Source organism: Entelurus aequoreus, linkage group LG08 (assembly GCF_033978785.1).
Source record: "Entelurus aequoreus isolate RoL-2023_Sb linkage group LG08, RoL_Eaeq_v1.1, whole genome shotgun sequence".
NCBI lineage: Eukaryota > Metazoa > Chordata > Actinopteri > Syngnathiformes > Syngnathidae > Entelurus > Entelurus aequoreus.
In genome coordinates, this window is record NC_084738.1 from 36,352,962 (window position 1) to 36,374,479 (window position 21,518).

Here is a 21,518-nt window from a genome sequence, read left to right on the forward strand (position 1 = left end):
AATAAAATACATAACAAAAAGTAGACACTCTAAATTAATACATCAGTAAGTCAATCATTTCATACTAACCTTGGTGTTACATTACATTATATATATGAAAATAATAATATTTTATACATCATCTGACAGGAAAAGTACTGTACGAAGGGATAAATAAATTCTGCACAAACTTGGCATCAATTATGCAACGCTGCTATTTCCTCGCAATAAAAACAAAAGTAAACATAACATATCAAAATGATACGAGATTGTTGTGCAAATTGTCACATTTCTTTGTTTCATTTGTTAGGATGACTGTCATGCAGACGCTGCTTTAAGCTAGTTGTGTTCAGCGTCCTGTTTTTCATCGCGTCAATAGTTAAAACTTGTCCACATGTCAACTCTTCTTTTCCTCCATATTGCATTATGTAACTTGTTAAAAGTTCGCCATTTCAGCACATGGTAGGTATATTTTTGGCAATGGAAAATCCGACAGCTCTACCTCACAAAGATTGGATCTTATGATAAATGATAAATGGGTTATACTTGTATAGCGCTTTTCTACCTTCAAGGTACTCAAAGCGCTTTGACAGTATTTCCACATTCACCCATTCACACACACATTCACACACTGATGGCGGTAGCTGCCATGCAAGGCGCTAACCAGCAGCCATCAGGAGCAAGGGTGAAGTGTCTTGCCCAAGGACACAACGGACGTGACTAGGATGGTAGAAGGTGGGGATTGAACCCCAGTAACCAGCAACACTCCGATTACTGGCACAGCCACTCTACCAACTTCGCCACGCCGTCCCCATCTTCTCTATTACTTACCCTCTCCCACATGGAGCTAAGATAACTGTGATTGTTTAGGTTCCTAATTTGGCCCCACCGTTTATAAGACAACGTCTTCATTAAAGAAACTCTCAGTTCCCTTTGACTTTAGACTTTATTGTCCCCTTGAGGAAATCATTTTCAACAAATTCATATATACAGGAAAAGCTAAAACACAAACCACGGATAAGACACAGTGAACTACGTCGGTACTAAAGCAATCAATCAATCAATCAATCAATATCCTTTATTTAACCAGGTCAAAACTCATTGGATTAAAATCTTTTTTTACAAGAGTGACCTGGCCAAGACGGCAGCAAAAACAAAGTTACAGAAATACATATAAAAACAACAGAAAACAGCGAGAGTCACACACCACAGCTGAAAATAAATTACTTACATATATTAACATAAAAACAATGCATGAAATGTTTCAGTAAAAACAACTTATAAGTGCAATGCCCAAAAGAAGCAATTTCTCGATCTTTTAAAATAGCCTGAAATTCTCCCAAAGTGATCAGTTCAGGTAACCTCAGATGCTTTTGTAAGGTATTTCATCACCATGGAGTAGCATGTTTGAAAGCATTTTTTCCAAGATTTGTGTTGGCTCTAGGAACAAACATTATAAGTATGTCCTGCGACCTTAAGCCGTAGCGATTTAGACATAAAAGAACACAAATTAAGGAGAACCAGACCAAGAAGTGATTTATATATAAAACACAACCATAGAGAAAAGATAGACAGTTTGCCTTTGCCTTCTAAGTGCAATGGTGGACAAGGTTGTCACAACTAGTAATAAAACGTAAGGCACAGTGATGTACAGTATCCAGTTTAAAAAAAAAAATTATAATAATAATTTTTTGCAATCCAATGCCTCAATAATGTCATTTACAACTTTGATAGCAGTGGTTATGGTGCTATGTCTCTTTCTTAAACCTGATGGATGTGCAGAAAGCAGACCATAGGTGTCTAAGAATACTTTAAGTTGTTCACTAACAATCTTTTCAAGAACTTTAGCTAGGACGCATAACTAAGAAATGGGTCTATAGTTATTAACAGCTGTGGGATCTCCTCATTTCAACAACGGTAAAACATAGGCAGATTTCCAAATGTTAGGATTCTCATTACTAGACAAAGAAAGATTAAAAATACGCTTAAGAGGTTCTGCAATGAAATATAGAAATTTAGAATGCATTAAAAAAAATACATCCGTCGTAATTTTTTTTCATAATGTTTTGAACGATAGGCAAAATTCTAAAAAAAAAAAAAGTAGTTTCCCTTTAAGTTGTATATAATAATAATAATAATCTGTAGATTAAACTTTGCCTAACTTATTTAGTTCAACCACCCTGATGTTTTTTGTGATATATAGAATGTTTGTGAAGCCGTGACACGTGTGTGTGTGCGTGTGTGTGTGTGGAGGATGAAGAGTGACAGCTGACAAGTTGACACTATCTGTCAAAAAACTATCAAATCAATTGATTAAAATGTGTTACATTTTTCAGTTATTATGCTTGCTACATTCCTGTTGGTGATCAATCAACAATAGTTGTTGATCACCTCCTCTGCCTTAGCATCCTGATACACTATTTCTATTAAATAGTCGCATTGTTCAATGATCATTGTCCAACGAAAATCGTTTGGGGAAGAATGGTCCACGGCCAGAATCTATGCAATTGCGCATCTTTTTTCACTTAAGCACATGAGAGAATAGGGCTCTGAGAGCATAATATGTCTACTTGTATGTTCTAACAGTTATATGTTTCTGTGTGACGTTTAGGTTTGCTTCGCACAGGCTACTATGACCTCCTGATCGACATCCACCTTAGCAGCTATGCGACAGCTCGCCTCATGATGAACAATGAGTACATTGTTCCAATGACAGGAGAAACCAAGAGTATAACCCTGTTTCCTGATGAGCAGAAGAAACATGGCTTGCCTGGCATTGGTCTCAGCACTTCCCTAAGACCCAGAATGCACTTTTCATCTCCCAGTTTTGTCTGTGGCCCTGGATCGTCATCTCGATCCAATTGCAACAACGGATCAGGATCAGGAGAGTCTTACCAGTACAGCCCTGAATTTCCCCTGGACAAATTAAAAACAAAAACAATTGAGATGTTGACAGAGGCAGTATGTGAGGGGAACATGCATGTAAGGGATCCAATAGGAGGCAGCACGGAATTTCTCTTTGTCCCGCTCATCAAGCTGTTTTACACCATGCTAATCATGGGTGTATTCCAAAACGGAGATTTGAAGAACATACTGCGGCTGATTGAACCATCTGTGTTCTCCGAAAGATGTGAAGGACAGGATGACATGCGTGGGGAGGTGGGAAGGAGAACGGAGGGAGAAGAAGAGGACTTGCCCAAAGAAGGATTGTTGCAGATGAAACTACCGGAACCTGTAAAACTTCAGGTAACTGGCAGTAAACTGTAAATTATTGTATCAGCTTCTTATGTGTATGCTGCATTTTGACTTGGTAGTTTTCACACAATGCTTGATAATTATTTTTGTGAAAAAATAGCAACCAATTGCACATCATTTTACAGAACCTCAAGTCACAGAAAAGATTATATGACAGTGTAAATGTTATTAGGTTTCACCCATGCCATGCAATATGTTGCTTTACATTTTGACAAAATTTCCTTTTTTATGTTATTTGAAAAATATTATCCTTTGCTTGCATGTGGTTAATCAAGTAGGCTATCCTAACAACCCTAAAATACCTATAGATTAAAGGGGCTGTTTACAACATTTACACAGTTGCATAGAGGGCGCTAATTTTCCAACCTACACAGTATATCCCGCCCATTCATGGCTTTTAGTACATAATGATGTAACTACATACAGTATGTAGTTTTAAGTGGTGTTAGCTAATGTTAGAGATTTGGATAGTTGGCGTTAGCTGTCATTGAATGTTCTATCGTAACATTTGACTGCAAATAGTTTGCTACTTCTCTTGGACGGCTTTTGTATGTATTCCTGCGTGTACGTGTTGACGAGACAAGGTGAGGGACCACCGTAAACACTAATCATTTTATTTGGGCCAGTAAAAAAAGTATTACATAAACTTAGTAAAAATATAGACAATTGTAAAACAAATGTGTTCTGTTAAACCACTAATGCTAACACAAGCTAGCCGGTGCTGTTTTTGTGGGGGTTTTTTGCTTTAAAAAATGTAACTGTGAGCAAGTTGCAAACAGACCCTTTAACTAATTCATACATTTTTGGGAGCATTTTGCATGACAATCTTCAACCGTGACACCGAGCAGCATAAGCAGCGCCTGTATAGAAAGAATGAATATTCAAGTAGAATTAAAGAAAAATAGTTCAACTGTGCACTTTCCGTCATAATTTCCACAAAAACAAACATGATGATTGTCACTATTATTAGGATTTCATTGATCAACCAACAGAATATGTAACTCTACAAAAATAGTGCAGTTTCAACCAGTGAATATTTTACAGTTATAAGTAATTTATTTTAGAAATGTTTTATGTGAGATTTGTCTGAATACATTTTTTATTCATATTAGTTACATAATTAATGAGCCAATGTTGCACAATATAATTCAACTAATATGTCTGTATGCTGTTTGTGTACCATAGATGTGTCATGTTATGCAGTACCTATGCGACTGCCAGGTGCGTCATCGTATTGAAGCAGTAGTGGCCTTCTCTGATGACTTTGTAGCCTCCCTCCAAGAAAACCAGAGGTTTCGCTACAATGAGGTGATGCTTGCGCTGAACATGTCTGCTGCTCTCACTGCCAAGAAGACCAAAGAGTTCCGATCCCCGCCTCAAGAACAGGTAGGAATACAAAGAAAAAGGGATTGAGCAGACAAAAGGAAACAAATCCTGTATGTTGATTTATTCACAGAGCAAAAATGTGTGTATTAATAAAAGAACTAAATACGGGTTTGGTTTGTTTTGTTTTGATCCCCAGCTAATTGATTAAGTTTATTTGATTAAGATATATTTTTTGTAGTTTTAGTACAGACCCAAAATCCAGAAAAAAACAATAACAATATGAATTAAGTAAATTGATCAGAACTGGACTGTCCAGATTCTCATCTGAGCAGGCTTCATGCAGTTCATGCTCAGAGACAGATATGACAGCTCTCGTCTGAGAGGACGGTGCCAGATAAAAAGTATTTATCCTTCAAAATAGGGTCATGCAGAGGCAAGGATGGTTTCACTTTGTTGTGATGCAAAACGACTTTTGGTATGATACAAAGAAGTAATACTTCTGCCGGTACAACAACAATCACCCTTATTAGCGTTACCATTCAGTTATATCAATAGTAAAGGTTCACCTAAAACCAAAAGTGCAAGTTATGATTTTAACAAGGTTAAGTTGTAGACCCCCCAACCGTGGTAACTCAATTTCCACCAAGTAGGGACCCTATTTATTTTATGGTTTTCATGAAATCTTTATAAGACCACACAGCTTTCACACAATGCCTGTATGTTCTACTCCACCCCTTGTTCCAGATGAGCGACATAACCTGCCAAACTAAGTCTGTGAGCATGAACTGATGAAGCCTGCTCGGATGAGAAGCGAAACATCTTCTAAGATTAACTAAATAGTCCAGTTGCGATCGATTGAAAGCTCTGAGAATACAATGACCTGGATGAATGAGAACATCCATAGACATGTCATTCTTCTTCTCAAATTTCCTCAACTGTGTTGACATGTTGAATTCACCCAGAAAGTGTTTCATGCAGATCAACATGCTGCTGAACTTTAAGAACGAGAAGCAAGTGTGTCCCTGTCCTGAATACATCCAAGAACAGCTTCTTGACTTCCATGAGGACCTCATGAGACACTGTGGTAAACTTGTCATCCTTTTTCTCAATCCTTGTGAGAGACAAGTCGACAAAAGTCATTTTTGTTTTTTGCATTCTAACTTGTAATTATCAGCTCAATCTTGGTGGCTAGCAATGCAGCTAATGTTATCAATTCATTCTGCCTTTTAATCACTTTAAAAATGCATCTAAAAACTGCCAACAACACTTATTCACATTTCATAACCTGTATAATAACCAAGCTGTAGCAACATTGTTATTGTAAGAGCGAACACTGAGGATCTGTTTTGCTTGCGTAGTAACACATCAGCATGCTAGAGCGTTAGCCATAAGCTAGCTACGGCAAGAGGTAAGCTAGAAACTGCTTCAACAGCTAAATGCCGTTTGAGTTTGTAATGCACAACGCAATGCGATAGGACACCAATCTGTACTGACTGAAAAACATGAACAATTGTATTACAGTATCTGTAAAGTATTAGCCCCCAATTCATGTTTTGTTTATACACAGCCAGCCACAGAGCATATGTACTGTAGTTGTACTAACAAGCAAGACGTGTTGAGTGTATTGTAGCGGCTGGCTACGGGGTGTTAGCCAATGGCTTTGGCTGGGGGGCGGGACTTCTGGGGAAGTGAGGGAAGTGACGTTGTTGACAGGAAGTGTGGGTTCGAGTTTTGCCGGGAAAGGAGATAGACGCATGTTGGAGCTGTTGTGTGCCTTAAATGCATCTTGTACAATAAATGCAAGATAACTGAAGAAGTCTCTGAGCCTACATTCCTGAGAGTATTACACTGGTGTCAGAAGTAAAACCGACGATTTTCGGAAGAGACTTTGTCGCGGTAAGGACACGCTGCGTATCGCGCATTAGCAAGTTAGCTTCAGTCTGTGAGTTAGCTAGGACCGCAAGCCGTTTAGCATGTTTAGCTCCGGTGAGCATAAGTTTAAAGTTGAGCGGGATGACGCTGTTTTGGAACGGGTGACCGTCGAACAGCCGCGCTCCTGCTCGCACACGAGCGGCTCGTCAGCCCATGAGGACGTAAAGATGTCGCCGCTGCCGCCGCAGCCCACACCTTCCCCGCACGGCGCGTCCCCCCCACCGTCTGCGGCCGCAGTGAAGACGCCAAAATTTGCCGGTGGATCAGATTGGGAGGCGTTCCACGCTCAATTTGAACTGTTGGCGGACGCTAGAAGGTGGGAAGAAAGGGACAAAGCATTGCAATTGGCTTTGTGTCTGGAGGGAGAGGCTCTTTCGTGCCTTCTGCTGCTGGACCCTGAACAGCAGCGGTGCTACGCAGCCCTGGTGGGGGCGCTCAAGAGGAGGTTTGGGAGATGGTCTCAGCCAGCGCTTTTAAAAACTGAACTGAGAGGGAGGTGCAGGAAGCCTGGCGAGCCACTCCGGGGGCTCGCTAATGACATTGAGGGCCAGGTGCGCCGTGCATATGGTCACCTGCCTGCTGATGCACGGAATGAGCTCGCAACTGACCTGTTTGTTGGAGCCATTACTCCTCCTGATCTGCGTGTGCAGGTGCAGCTTCAGCACCCGAGGTCCCTGCAGGAGGCACTGGAAGCTGCCGTGGAGAGGGAGATGCTGAGGAGCGCAGCTGCAGCCGGGGAACTGGAAAGTATACCCCATCCAGTGAGGGCGGCATCGTCACACCCGTCTAGCGACGGGGCTCCGGCTTGGGCGAAAGAAATTACCGAACTGCTGAGGTCGGTGACTCTGCAAAGTCAACGTGGCCCGTGCCCCATGCAGGTCTGCTGGGGATGTGGCCAACCTGGACACTTTCGCAGGGAGTGCCCTGCCACTCGTCGTGAGCCGGGAAACGGCGCCGGGCCCGCATAGTCAGGGGTATGCGGGCCCCTACGTCCACCGCGGACCCTGACTCGCCAGCCCAGGCTCGTCAAGCAGGGGAAGGAGCACATCAGCACAGCCAGGGGGGAGGGGCTCCATCCCCCCCAGAAGCAGACGACGACTCGCCTTCTACTCCTTCTTCTCGCTTTCGGGCACCCGGAGGAGCCCAGCGGCACAGCCAGGGGGGAGGGACTCCATTCCCCCCAGAAGTAGATGACAGCAGTGTGCCACCTATGGCGGTGGGCTGGACACGGGGGGGGGGGCCAAAAGTGGGGGCTCCTGCCATGTTGCTGTCTCTGTCCAGGGGGTGCCTACCGTGGGTCTGGTGGACACAGGGTCATCGGTAACGCTGGTAAGACCGGACGTTCTTCCCAGCAGTACACCACTTGAACCCACGGCAGTACAGCTACGCACAGTCACGGGCCAGCTAGCTCCTATGGTGGGGAAGGGGTTCCTGTGGTTGTGCGTGGGGGGAAAGCGAGTTCGCCACCTAGTTTGGGTGGCAGACGTGCAAGACTGCTGCATCTTAGGGCTGGACTTCCTCCAAGTCACTGGGTGCCTGCTAGACATGGGGAGGGGTACACTTAACTTCCCGGGGGGCCCTACAGTTGCCATGGGTACCCTAGTTCCCGGGCCCCTGCCCGTTTCACCGCATGCCTCTACATTCTTGTTGCCTCACACATCACCTAGTTACTACCCCTGCCCTCGCCCTGTCTCCCTTCAGCCAATGAGGGGGGAGACAGAGCTGTGTATTACCCGGGGATGCCAGCCCTGGGCATCCCTACCCACGGGCCCCCACCCGCAGCCGGCACCCCCGGTCATAGGGGGAGGAGTGTGGAGAGAGGAGTACAGGGACTTGGAGAAACAGCAACAGGAGCAGCTGAAACAGCTGCTGGTGGAATTCCAGGGCAGCTTTGCAATGAACGAGAGTGAAGTGGGAAGAACCCACTTGGCAGAGCATGTCATAGACACTGGCTTGGCGCGGCCCATCAAGTGCCACGCACGCCGCATCCCCCTCGCTCGACAGCAGGTATGCGACAAGGCCGTAGATGACCTGCTGCGGGCCGACTTTATTGAGCCGTCCGAGAGCCCCTGGGCGGCACCTGTGGTCATGGTCGCCAAGAAGAAGGCTGGAGATTGGCGATTCTGTGTGGATTACAGACGGCTGAATGAAGTGACCACAAAAGACTCTTACCCCCTCCCCCGTATTGATGAGTCCCTGGACCTAGTTTCCGGCTCCTCGTGGTTCACCACTCTGGACCTTAAAAGCGGGTATTATCAGGTACCCCTTTCTCCTGAATCTCGCCCTAAATCTGCCTTCTGTACTGGCCGGGGCTTGTGGCAATTCAAAGTCCTCAGTTTTGGGCTCTGTAATGCCCCCGCCACTTTTGCCCGGCTTATGGACAAAGTGCTGGCTGGTATTTCCCGTCAAGAGTGCCTGGTGTACCTGGACGACATCTTGGTACATGGGCGTTCTTTCGAAGCAGCCCTGGGGTCCCTGAGGAGAGTCCTGGAGAGGATTCGAGCAGCGGGCCTTAAACTGCACCCCGAGAAATGCAGTTTCATGCGGCGGGAAGTAACTTTCTTGGGACATGAGCCGGGGGCAGATGGCATTGGCGCCATGGGAGAGAAGGTGCGGGCTGTGAGAGATTGGCCCGCCCCTCGGGACCAAGGACAGCTGAAGAGCTTTATTGGGCTTGCCTCGTACTATCGGAGGCACGTGCGGGGTTTTGCCACAATCGCCGCGCCCCTATATCGATTGCTGGAAAAAGGCAAAGACTTTGTGTGGTCCGAAGGGTGCCAGGAGGCATTCTGGGGGCTGAAACGGGCCTTGTGTGAGGCCCCGGTACTCGCCCCACCTGACCTCGCCCTGCCCTTCTTACTGGACACTGATGCCAGCGGAGTGGGGGTCGGGGGTGTACTTGCACAGCCGTGGCAGGAAGGGGAAAGGGTGGTGGCATACTTCAGCCAGAAACTCAACAAGTCTGAACGGAACTATTGTGTCACCCGCCGAGAACTCCTGGCAGTGGTGCTCTCTATCAGACACTTTAAATATTACTTGTGTGGCCTCCCCTTTGTGATCAGAACTGACCACTCTGCCCTCCAGTGGCTAATGACTTTCCGGGAGCCGGAGGGGCAGGTTGCCAGGTGGGTGGAAGAGCTGCAAGGATACAACTTTAAAATAGAACATCGGCCAGGTGCTCGCCACTCCAACGCGGACGCGCTCTCGCGCCGGCCGTGTGCAGCAGACGGATGTCGGTACTGCGAGCGCAGGGAAGCCCGGGAACAAGAGCGGCGGGCAGAGGGCGCTGAGTGTGCGGCCGTCAGTCAGGCTGATGACGTTGTCTGCGGAGAACTACAGACTGTGACGAATGCTGACTGGAGGCGCACGCAGGTGGAGGACACAGACCTTCATCCTGTTTTGCAGTGGGTAGAAGCTCGGCAGCGCCCGCCTTGGGAGGCGGTGGCACCATTCTCTAAGGCTACTAAGGGCCTGTGGGCCATGTTTGACTCATTGCGGGTGTCCCAAGGCGTGTTGCAGCGGGCATTTAAGGCCGCGGCCACGGGGGAAGAACAGTGGCAGGTGGTGGTGCCAAAGGGACTGCAAGGGGCAGTGCTTAAGGCAGTGCATGGGGGAGGTGGGTCTGGACATTTCGGGGTCGCCAAAACACTCAAGCGGCTGCGACAGGGATTCTATTGGGGTCGGCAGAAGAGAGATGTGGAGGACTTCTGCCGCCGCTGTGACCCTTGCGTTGCCCGCAAAGGCCCCACTGGGCGCTCACAGGCACCGCTCCAACAGTTCCCAGTGGGGTGCCCCATGGACAGGGTGGGGATTGACATTACAGGGCCGTACCCACTGTCTGTCAAGGGGAACCGCTATGTCCTTTCCGCCATAGACTATTTCACCAAATGGCCAGAGGCATACGCCATTCCCAACCAGGAGGCAGAGACCATTGCTGATGCCCTGGTGGAGGGCATGATAGGTCGGTTTGGCATCATGGCGTCTCTGCACAGTGACCGAGGCACAAACTTTGAGTCCCGGGTGTTCGCGGCCTTGTGCGAGCGCCTGGGCATTCACAAGACCCGCACTACCCCATTGCACCCTCAGAGTGATGGGTTAGTGGAGCGGTTCCATCGCAACCTGGGAGACCAGCTCGCCATTGTCACCTCCCGCCACCAGCGTGACTGGGACCAACACCTACCACTGGTGCTGATGGCGTGTCGCTCTGCTGTCCAAGAATCCACGGGGTGCACACCGGCGCTTCTCATGCTAGGGAGAGAGATGCGCACACCAGCAGAGCTGGCCTTTGGCCGCCCACCGGATGCCCCGGCCTTCGCTGCAGGGCCAGAGTACGCCAGGAAATTACAGGACCGGCTGGACTCAGCCCACAGTTTCGCTCGGGAGCAGCTGCAGGAAGCTGGCATCAAACAAAAGCGCTACTATGATGTGACGACCCGAGGAAGGGACTTCGCGCCAGGCGAGTTGGTCTGGGTCTACAATCCGATTCGGAAGAAGGGCCGCAGTCCCAAGCTGGACAGCAAATGGACAGGACCCTGTAAGATACTCCAGAAGCTGGGAGAGGTTGTGTATCGTGTCCAGCTGCCCCCCCGGGGAAGGAAGGTGGCCCTCCACAGAGACAGACTCGCCCCCTACCGGGGGGGTCCCCCTTCCCTTGCCTCGGATACACAGGTGACCTCTCCCTTGCCCGCCCAGCCCTTTACCAATACCCCGCTTATGCCCCAGGGGAAAGCAATTTCCCCACTCCCCTCCTCCCCCGCCCCCTCCAGCTCCCTCCCGAGGACTGGCACACCCGACCCAGCTGTCCCACTGCTGGGAAATGGAGGAGAGCGGCCGAGGCGGATGAAGAGGCCTCCGGACCACTTGCAAGACTTTGTGGTGTCCTTAGACTGAAGGGAACGGGGGTGGGGGGGTTTGTGAACCCGTTTTTGTGTGATGTGAGGATTATGTTGTTTACACTGTTTTGTTTGCACTAATGGGTTGCTCTGTTTTACATGCTGCTATGGTGTTGCCAAATGTTGCCTTACGGGTCAGTCCTCGAGGGCGAGGACTTTTTGTAAGGGAGGGTGATGTAGCGGCTGGCTACGGGGTGTTAGCCAATGGCTTTGGCTGGGGGGCGGGACTTCTGGGGAAGTGAGGGAAGTGACGTTGTTGACAGGAAGTGTGGGTTCGAGTTTTGCCGGGAAAGGAGATAGACGCATGTTGGAGCTGTTGTGTGCCTTAAATGCATCTTGTACAATAAATGCAAGATAACTGAAGAAGTCTCTGAGCCTACATTCCTGAGAGTATTACAGTATTGAGGCCAATTATAAAGTGACTCACTCGATGGACAGTTGTTCGATTTCTCAAGCTGGCCTGGGACATTTCCCATTGATTTTGGTAAGTACACCATTTATTTTGGCATAGCTTGGCTCAAAGTTCCACATTTACAGCGTTAAGTCACACCGACCTAACTCTCTCGGCTTCTGTCTGTTCCAGCGTTTCATCCTGTTCTTCGCACTTGCTTCTATAAGTAGCAGTTTATCCTCCATATAGTCAGCTTTAAAAATATAAAGTTGTGAATCCTCATTTGTCCATAAATAGTCGTCTTCTTTGTCTGTTACCAAGTCTGCCATGATTACAACACAATCGCGTTTGTTTCCAGAAGTAGAAACACACACTTATGGCAGGACTACGGCAGTGTGTTGCTATGGAAACGGAAATAAATGCGCCAAAGAAAGAAGTTCCAGCAATGTGTAAAATGACCAAAATACAGTAAATATTGTACATATAACATATTTTTATGAACGTGCCTGTTACTACATTATATATACTGTAGACATGCAGTGTGTATATAGAACGTTGATGGAGGGGGTGTAGTTGTTTTAGAGGTCTATGAAGGCTACAATGGTGACTAGACCAAAACTTGCAAACGTTTTTTTTTATCATCTTTAAAATCCCCCGAAAAGAAAAAAGACATGTGTCTTTTTGTCTCTCATAATGATTGTGAACGATAGGCAAAATTCCCAAAAAAGTGCAGTTCCCCTTGACTTTCCCAGAGAGATTAAGAGCGGCACAAAACTGATGCGAGCATTAAGTGTTTAACAATCAATAATTTATTGATTAACTCTGTGCATTATTTTTCAAATGCAGTATTTCTGTTATCTCAGGAATAGAATTGGATGAAAATGGCGTTCTGAATGGAGACAGTGATTTCACCATTCGAGGTCGACTCATGTCGTTGGTGGAAAAAGTGTCTTCCCTGAAGAAAAGGATGGCCAACCTGCCCAAGGAAAAAGCAGATCGAAAACCTAGTAAGTTCAGTGTAGATCAGAGTCTACCAGTCGATACACATATCTAATTCATAGTGCACTTACCGTAGATGTGCTTTGTTCTAGAAAGATAAAGGCGACAAGCACCTACTACGTCATGTACTTTGCTACTACTGCACCTCTCTGTATGATTGATCTGTATTTTATTGTCCGATTAGCAATAATTATGTCACACTTACATTTGATACATTACACAGCCATTACAAAGTTATGATGTTAATGTTTCTGCAAACTAAACATTATAGGCGACATGCTGACAGAAATGGCCGTGTCTTGTCAGCACTCATGCACTCATACTTCTAGAAATGTTTTTCATATAAGAAATATTTTGATAATATATGTTATATGTGGAGGAAAAAAATAAACATAATACCAGTACTAAAGGACACTAAAACACATCAATTGAATTCTATTTAATCAGCCCCTTAAGTTCTCTAGCAGCTATAACATTTGAAAATGATGTTGCTGAATAGATGATATGTCTAATATTTTTTATTTCTGACCGTCCAAAATGTTGACACACATGTAGGATGGAGGATTCTCGTCTGTCTATCGTCTGCAGCCATGTGTGGAACTGTCAGTTTGCACGTCCTTCTGACACATGCTAAATAAAACGCAAAATAATGCTTGCAAAATGGTGATGAGTGTTAATAAATCACACCGCGCGTGGTAAATAATAATATATGCATCTTCTCCTCCCAGTATTGTGGCCGTTTCGATGATCAGCATATATTTTGCATATTAATGATGACAGACCCAAAATGGATTGCACGCCTGATTCTGCTCACTTAAAAGACACAATCCAATTTGCACACGTTTAGTAGATCAGCTTTGCGTGTGCTATCAGTTTTACACATGCTTTAGGATACACAAACCTTTAGTAAATCAGCAGCAGACTGGCTCATCACATATTTCTACTTTGTACTTGTGTGAGTGCGCTGAGCGTAGTGCACTGAGAAAGCACTTGCTTGGGCACTAAAGCAGAAAGGGAAGACTCACTGCAGCCTCATCTCAGCTTTCTGCCCTGTATTAGTAGGAATGTGCAAATTTGAATAATACAGAAAATACATTTACAATAGTTTACCCAAAAGATATATGTATATTTTATGTTTCATTATTCATGAGTTTATATTCATTTTTCAAGATGCCTCCCTTGACTTGCATAGCCACGGTATGCATTCAGGATTAGTGTAATAACTTTTTAAACCATCTAGGTTTCAACATGTTAAGATTTGAGGCTGCTGTCTTTTCAGGTACGTTACAACAATTGAGACACTTGTGATTTAGGGCTATATAAATAAACATTGATTGATTGATTGATTGACTTCACGTTTCTAGTCTGCAAAATAGGATTTACAAATTATTAATCTAATATTTTCTCTAGATTGATCATAAATAAAGACATGAAATAACACCCACATGGTCACCTTTACACTTGTTTAATCCAATATAGAAGGCCTAATAATAGAGTATGACAGTATACTCTACTGACTTGATCCATGGTCTCATCTGATGGACAATACTTTGTAGTATTGCTATTTGTAGTTAAGTTAGCCATTTTCATCCTTGAAAACGCTTAATATAGGCCAAAAATATGTAGAATATGCTTTGAAAAAAAAACTAAATTGCGATATAGGGAAGCTGCAAACTTCAAAGTACGATGTGGCAAGGGGCACCTATACAGTGAGAAATTAATTTTTATCAATAACTTCACATTAATGAGAGGGGCAGAACAGTGTGTACAATATGTGAGGCTGGAGATAGCCAACTTTATTTTAATTTGGACCAAAAATGTATAGAACACAGTCTGTATGTAATACAATTGGTATTCCACTACTGACAGCAAAACTGTTATGTTAGATACTTTCCAGTAGTAGTTGGAGTGATAGTTTGTTGAGATGATTCAATATGTTATTACGGGACAGATAATTATCTGAGGCAAAGGTTTGCTTGGATGTGTACATGCACGTATAAACTGTACAAATGTGCATAGCCACGGTATGCATTCAGGATTAGTGTAATAACTTTTTAAACCATCTAGGTTTCAACATGTTAAGATTTGAGGCTGCAATTTCTCTACCTCTGTCTTTTCAGGTACGTTACAACAATTGGTTTCCGACACAATGGTTCGCTGGTCTCAGGAGTCTCTTATTGAGGATCCAGAGCTCGTCAGAGCCATGTTTGTCCTGTTGCATCGACAGTATGATGGCATTGGAGGACAGGTTCTTTGACTTCTTTGTTTTTAGCAGATGCTGTCAGCTGATGCATGTACAATTAATAACGAGAGCAAAAGTGGTGTATACCGCCCTATTTAAATGAGGGTTTTGCATGTACTACAGGCTGTCACTAGGAAGACACTCATTTATTGCACATCGACCTGTGGTGTTTGACTATGTTGTAGAACAGGGGTCACCAACGCGGTGCCCGCGGGCACCAGGTCGCCCGTAAGGACCAGATGAGTCGCCCGCGGGCCTGTTCTAAAAAAAAATTAAAAAAAAAATAAATAAATAAAAAATATATATATATATATTTTTTTTTTTTAAAAATTAAATCTACATAGAAAAAACACAAGATACACTTTCAATCAGTCCATCAACCCAAACAACCTCCCCCATGCACACTCATCCACACCCACTCACACAAAAGGGGTTATTTCTTTCTGCTACCAATATTCTGGTTCCCACAACATAGACAACACATCTGCAAGGGACACAGTCCCTGAAGTACACATGATTGTATAGGCTGCTGGTCCACTAACATTTTCATTAATTACTATTTTTTATGTAATTATTTTTATATTGTTTTACTTTCTTTTTTATCCAAGAAAATGTTTTTTATGTATCTATCTTATTTTATTTTATTTTTAAAAAAAAGGGCCTTATCTTCAACAGACCAGGTTGTCAATGAAATTAGATTTGTTTAAAGGTTTTTTTTTAAACTAGGCCCAGTCCAGATAATGTCCAAGTCGGACTCAGCAACACACACCTTCATTCATGTACACAGAAAAAAATTAGGGAACACAACAGATTGCATATAATTTATAAACAAAATTACATTTTCAAAATAAGCATTTATGTACAGTCCAGATTATGTCCAGGTCACTCAAATTAGGGAACACAACAACAAATATCATTTAATCTATAAACATAATTATACTTTCAAAATAAGCGTTTGAGGACTTCTCATCTTTTTTTTAATGTTTTTTGGCATCATTATCGTTTTCAACCATGTAACTTTCTAAAGTTAGAAAATACTGAATAAATGTTTTAAAGAAAGTAACACTAAGTGAATATCTGTTTTTGGCCTTAAAAATAAACATTTTACCGAGTACTATAATTAAATTGACTAAATCATGATTGTCAATGAACTCTCCTAAAATAACAGAAACCACATTAAGCTTCATAAACAAACCAATCCTTAAACACATTTTTTCAACTTCCATCCAAAACAAAGACACAATATGACAATACCAAAACAAATGCAGGGTGGATTCAGGCTCCTGACAACAAAATCGGCAATCATCTGACTCTGTCATATTCCATAATTTTAACATTTTCCCTGTGGGTAAGAAGTTATAAATAATTTTAATTTGAAAATAACGATTTTGCACATCGATAGTGGTTTTATAGATTAGTTTGAATATGGCATCCCATGGCAACGGGCAGTCAAAAAAGTCCTCCCATTTTCCATTTGTGTTGTATGAGGCAGCCTTCAGAGATTTCTTTATTAAATACAAATTATATATTTTTCTATTTATTTTAGTTCCTTTTTGCCAACTACAATTTCTTATTAGAGGTTTACAAACTAATAATTTAGTACCGTAATTTCCGGACTATAAGCCGCTACTTTTTCCCCTCGTTCTGGTCCCTGCGGCTTATACAACGGTGCGGCTTATTTACGGCCTGTTCTTCTCCGACACGACGAAGAGGATTTCGGTGGTTTTAGTACGCAGGAGGAAGACGATGACACAATGATTAAAGACTGACTTTTCATATACCAGTAGGCTGGTTATTTTGATAACGTACAGGCGAGCACTTTGTATTACTTTGCACCGTTGTATTATTTGTACTCTGCACGAATGCTGTTCGCCATGTCAAAGATGTGAAAGTTTGATTGAATGATTGAAAGATTTATTGTTAATAAATGGGACGCTTTGCGTTCCCAAACAGTCATCTCTGTCCCGACAATCCCCTCCGTGGTAGCAGGAACCCCTATATACTACGGTAATTACACATCAAAACCCTGCGGCTTATAGTCGGGTGCGGCTTATATATGGAGCAATCTGTATTTTCCCCTAAATTTAGCTGGTGCGGCTTATAGTCAGGTGCGGCTTATAGTCCGGAAATTGCGGTAGTTCCATAATTAATGATTTGTTTCCATCTTTTCCCAATTACTCCAGTTAGTTGATAAAATGAAAAGCTTGAGCAAGCATCACCATGCATAGCTCTAAATTCACCATACTTCATAATTTTACCATTCTCATTGATAATATCATTGACAAAAATGATTCCTCTTTCAAACATATTTTTCCAAAAGAAAGGCTTTCCATCTATTACAATATTAGAGTTCATCCATATTAACTGCTGCAAAATATCGTCTCTGTTTTCTGGCACATATAATTGAAAACACCACTATGAGTGGATTGTTTCCTTTATGAACCCCGCCATGTTTCCCAGCAGACTCTCTGGGAGGGGATCACTTGTAAAAAAGGATACAATTTCTTTTGATACAGTACATGTTTTTTGTCCAACAGGACATTTGTGTACCACTCAATGTTTAAATACATCTTTGGAACAATTGATGCTTTTAAAGACAGACACATAGCTTCAAGGTTGAGAAGTTTCAGGCCCCCATATTCATACTCTTTGTACAAAACCTTTCTTTTAATCTTTTCTGGTTTGCCGTTCCAGACAAAATCGAAGACCCTCCGCTCATAAATCTTAAAAAAGTTTTGTGATGGAGCTGGTAATGACAAAAACAAATAAATAAATTGAGGAATAATTAACGAGTTGGCAATAGACATTTTACCATACAAGGTTAGGGATTACCCTTTCCATAATTGCATAATTTTGTCCAGCTTTCTTAGTCGATTATCATAATTTACTGAGCCTAGATCTTCCAGATTTGCTGGGACAACAACACCAAGTATGTTAACTGGTCCATCTGTCCACAAAACAGGCACTTTGCATTCCATTCGAAAGGACGTTCCCTTTAGATTTCCGATCCTTAACATTTTACATTTATCATAATTAAGCTTAAGGCCAGAGTGCTGTGAAAATATGTCCAAAAGATTAAGAAGGTTCCGCAAACAATGAGGAAAAATCTTATCTTTGTGAATCAGCCTTTTCTGACATGAACTTCATCAAGAACAAACACAGAACACGCTTCACTGATGCACATCTGCAAGACTCACTCAGAGTTGCAGTGTCAAGTTACACACCAGAGTACAACACACTAGTTAACAGCATGCAATGCCAGGCTTCCCACTAACTGACAAAGAAACAGATAACAGATTTGGTGTCCAGTTCAAAGTGTGACATGATTTAAAAATTTGAGAGTTTACTTTTGTATTTTACATGAGTTATTATTTGTACAAACATGGTGCAAAGTAATTCATGATTTGTTACAAAATGTTAGTGGCTAGCTAGTTAAAATGGGATATTGTGATTTCACAAGACTGTCTTAGAAGTGATCATTTGAAAATGTTCAATTTGAAAAATGTGCACTTAGAGAAAATATAAAAATAAAGTGTTGCATATTGATATATATCTGTTTCTATATATATTTATTGTGAGAAATCATTAAGATGATCAGTGTTTCCACAAAGATAAATATCATTAATTATTAATAATAACAGAGTTAAAGGTAAATTGAGCAAATTGGCTATTTCTGGCAATTTATTTAAGTGTGTATCTAACTGGTAGCCCTTCGCATTAATCAGTACCCAAGAAGTAGCCCTTGGTTTCAAAAAGGTTGGTGACCCCTGTTGTAGAACATGCAGCACTACTTGCTATTTTGCTTATATAAGAGATGCAGTGCTCAGCACACGATCAGCTTTTTGCGTGCGCTATCAAATTTGCACATCTTTTAGTACACGCAAGGGTGTGTTTACATACTGTATGCATGTACATGTTTGTTGTGAAAATGTATATGTAATACTAGTTGTATGGATTCGAAATAACATTTTTGTTTCAACTGACACTTGGTACTGCAACTTTTTCATACCAGAATGAATCAATAGTCTAAACAGAATATGGATGTCGTTGTGGCTTGTGCAGCCCTTTAAGACATTTGTGATTAAGGGCTGTGTAAATAAACTTTGATTGATTGATTGATTTATTGATTGATGAATAATGAAGTGTTTGACCATGTAATTATGATTCCCTCTGTCTAGGCTCGGGCGCTTCCTAAGACCTACACAATAAACTCTGTATCGATCGAGGAAACCATCAATCTACTGGCTGCTCTAGGTCAGATCAGATCGCTGCTGAGTGTGCGCATGGGTAGAGAGGAAGAGAAACTTATGATCCGGGGCCTAGGGTGAGAACACTTTTCAGACAATGAGCATGTTTCATGCAGAGATGACTTTCCATATCATGGTGTCATGTACAATAATTCTTCCTCTGCAGTGATATCATGAACAATAAGGTGTTCTACCAGCATCCTAATTTGATGAGAGCTCTGGGGATGCATGAAACTGTCATGGAGGTTATGGTGAATGTACTCAGCGGAGGAGACTGCAAGGTATGGAACAGAAATGTATTTACAGTCGGTTAACAAATTATTTGGCCCCATGCTAATTTTGTAAGTTAACCCATTTACTCATAAATGAATGAGAACCAGCTAAACAAGCCAGCCCTTGGCAACAAAGGCAATAAAAATCTTGCTCAAAAAACCTACCATACAAATGTGTGCTTTGTTCATGTCTTTGTAAGGGGTAAACTTAAAAAATAATATTGACCCCCATGTAATTTGGTTTGTAATAAAGTCACAGTTAGACTTTCCTCTTAAAGCTTGTTTGCCTTTACCATCTCAGCTTAAACATTCTAATGCTAAATAGAGTAGAAACCTTCCTTTTTAAAAAAAAACAAAAAACACTATTGAATTCTAATTAGGGTCTAGACATGCTTCATATCAGCTGTGTGTTATTTCTGTGTACATACAGTACAGGCCAAAAGTTTTGACACACCTCATACAATATTTTATTTTATTTTCGTGACTATTTACATTGTAGATTGTCACCGAAGGCATCAACACTATGAATGAACACATGTAGAGTTATGTACTTAAACTGAAAACATGTTTTATATTCTAGTTTCTTCAAAATAGCCACCCTTTGTTCTGATTACTGCTTTGCACACTCTTGGAGTTCTCTCGATGAGTTTCAAGCCCTCCTGTGAAGTGAAAACCATTTCAGGTGACTACCTCTTTGAAGCTCATCGAGAGAATGCCAAGAGTGGGCAAAAAAGTAATCAGAGCAAAGGATGGCTATTTTGAAGAAACTAGAATATAAAACATGGTTTCAGTTATTTCACCTTTTTTTGTTAAGTACATAACTCCACATGTGTTCATTCATAGTTTTGATGCCTTCAGCGACAATCTACAATGTAAATAGTTAGGAAAATAAAGAAAACGCATTGAATAAGAAGGTGTGTCCAAACTTTTGGCCTGTACTGTATATTATAGCTTATTTTCTGACAACAGAAATATAACTCATTTAATAACATAATTTTGCCAAAAAAGCCCCCACACACTTGTAAATATCCTAAATGTGTTCTATACAGCTTTGAGCTTAACTTTAACTCATTCAGGGTATGCGCGGCATCTTAAAATTTTTTAAATCCAACAATTTGAATTTAAGGACTTAAAATGTCTAAAATTCTCCTAAAATCTCATAAAACGTCTTGAATACAATGTTGAAAGGTCTTAAAAATCTATTAACCTTACTTGTATTTAAAACATGCATAAACTTCAGTCTTGCTTTTTTTTTTAAATGTTTAGATTTTTGAGGACGCTTAAACGTAACTACAAAAGTAACTAAAGTAGGCTACCTGTGCTGCCTGGTCAGAATTATTGCAGCTAGTGTGCTGTGCACGTGCAGCTGTGTGTTGTTACAGCTTAGTATAGTCCTGGAGAAAACTTAATATTAATAATGTAAAAGTCAAAAATTCCAGGTTAAGTCCGTGTCAAAAGCTGCTGAAACGCCACAAACACTTGCACAACTATACAAGGATCAACCCAAAGGGGTGTTTTGTGGGTATAAGTGGCACCATTTGCTGAAGGAGATCATAATGAGATGTTGAAATCATACTATTACATACAGTAAGCACTAGGGCTGTGAATGTTTGGGCACCACACTATTCGATTGGATTCGATTTTTGGGGGTAACGATTTGATTCATATACGATTCTCGTTTCAAAATTATTATTGATTCATAATAAATACCTTTTTAATAACATTGGGTTCCAGTTCCATGATTAACTACATTGCTCCATAAAATAGACAAACATCTTTGATACATTTTTCTATTACTTATCTGCATAGCAAATATGGGCATCTACATCAACAATATGATTTACCTGGCTGGTAAGGACAGATTTGAAAAAAATATGTATTTTTTCTTTTTTTCGATTTTTTAATTTTTTTAATCGTTTAAGAATCGCGATTCATTCGAAAATCTATGTTTTTGACATCCCAATTAAGCACACGCTAATTTCT

General features: G+C 42.2%; 1 protein-coding gene and 1 long non-coding RNA gene across 6 annotated transcripts in view; one reads left to right on the plus strand and one right to left on the minus strand.

The window, feature by feature from the left end:
- ryr2a (ryanodine receptor 2a (cardiac)) overlaps window positions 1-21,518 on the plus strand; it is a 273,470-nt gene that overhangs the window by 116,164 nt on the left and 135,788 nt on the right. For all 5 annotated transcript variants that reach the window (XM_062056398.1, XM_062056400.1, XM_062056401.1 and 2 more), the window contains exons 39-45: window positions 2,591-3,225; window positions 4,420-4,620; window positions 5,539-5,644; window positions 12,639-12,782; window positions 14,895-15,022; window positions 19,195-19,340; window positions 19,430-19,544. In XM_062056398.1, the coding sequence (XP_061912382.1) occupies window positions 2,591-3,225; window positions 4,420-4,620; window positions 5,539-5,644; window positions 12,639-12,782; window positions 14,895-15,022; window positions 19,195-19,340; window positions 19,430-19,544 (1,475 nt within the window). The remainder of the gene's footprint in view (window positions 1-2,590; window positions 3,226-4,419; window positions 4,621-5,538; window positions 5,645-12,638; window positions 12,783-14,894; window positions 15,023-19,194; window positions 19,341-19,429; window positions 19,545-21,518) is intronic.
- Window positions 976-12,153, minus strand: LOC133655845 (uncharacterized). Its single transcript, XR_009827056.1, has 3 exons — window positions 11,812-12,153; window positions 4,441-4,609; window positions 976-2,895 (listed from the first exon to the last, which is right to left on the minus strand). It is a non-coding gene; the product is annotated as an uncharacterized LOC133655845 (long non-coding RNA).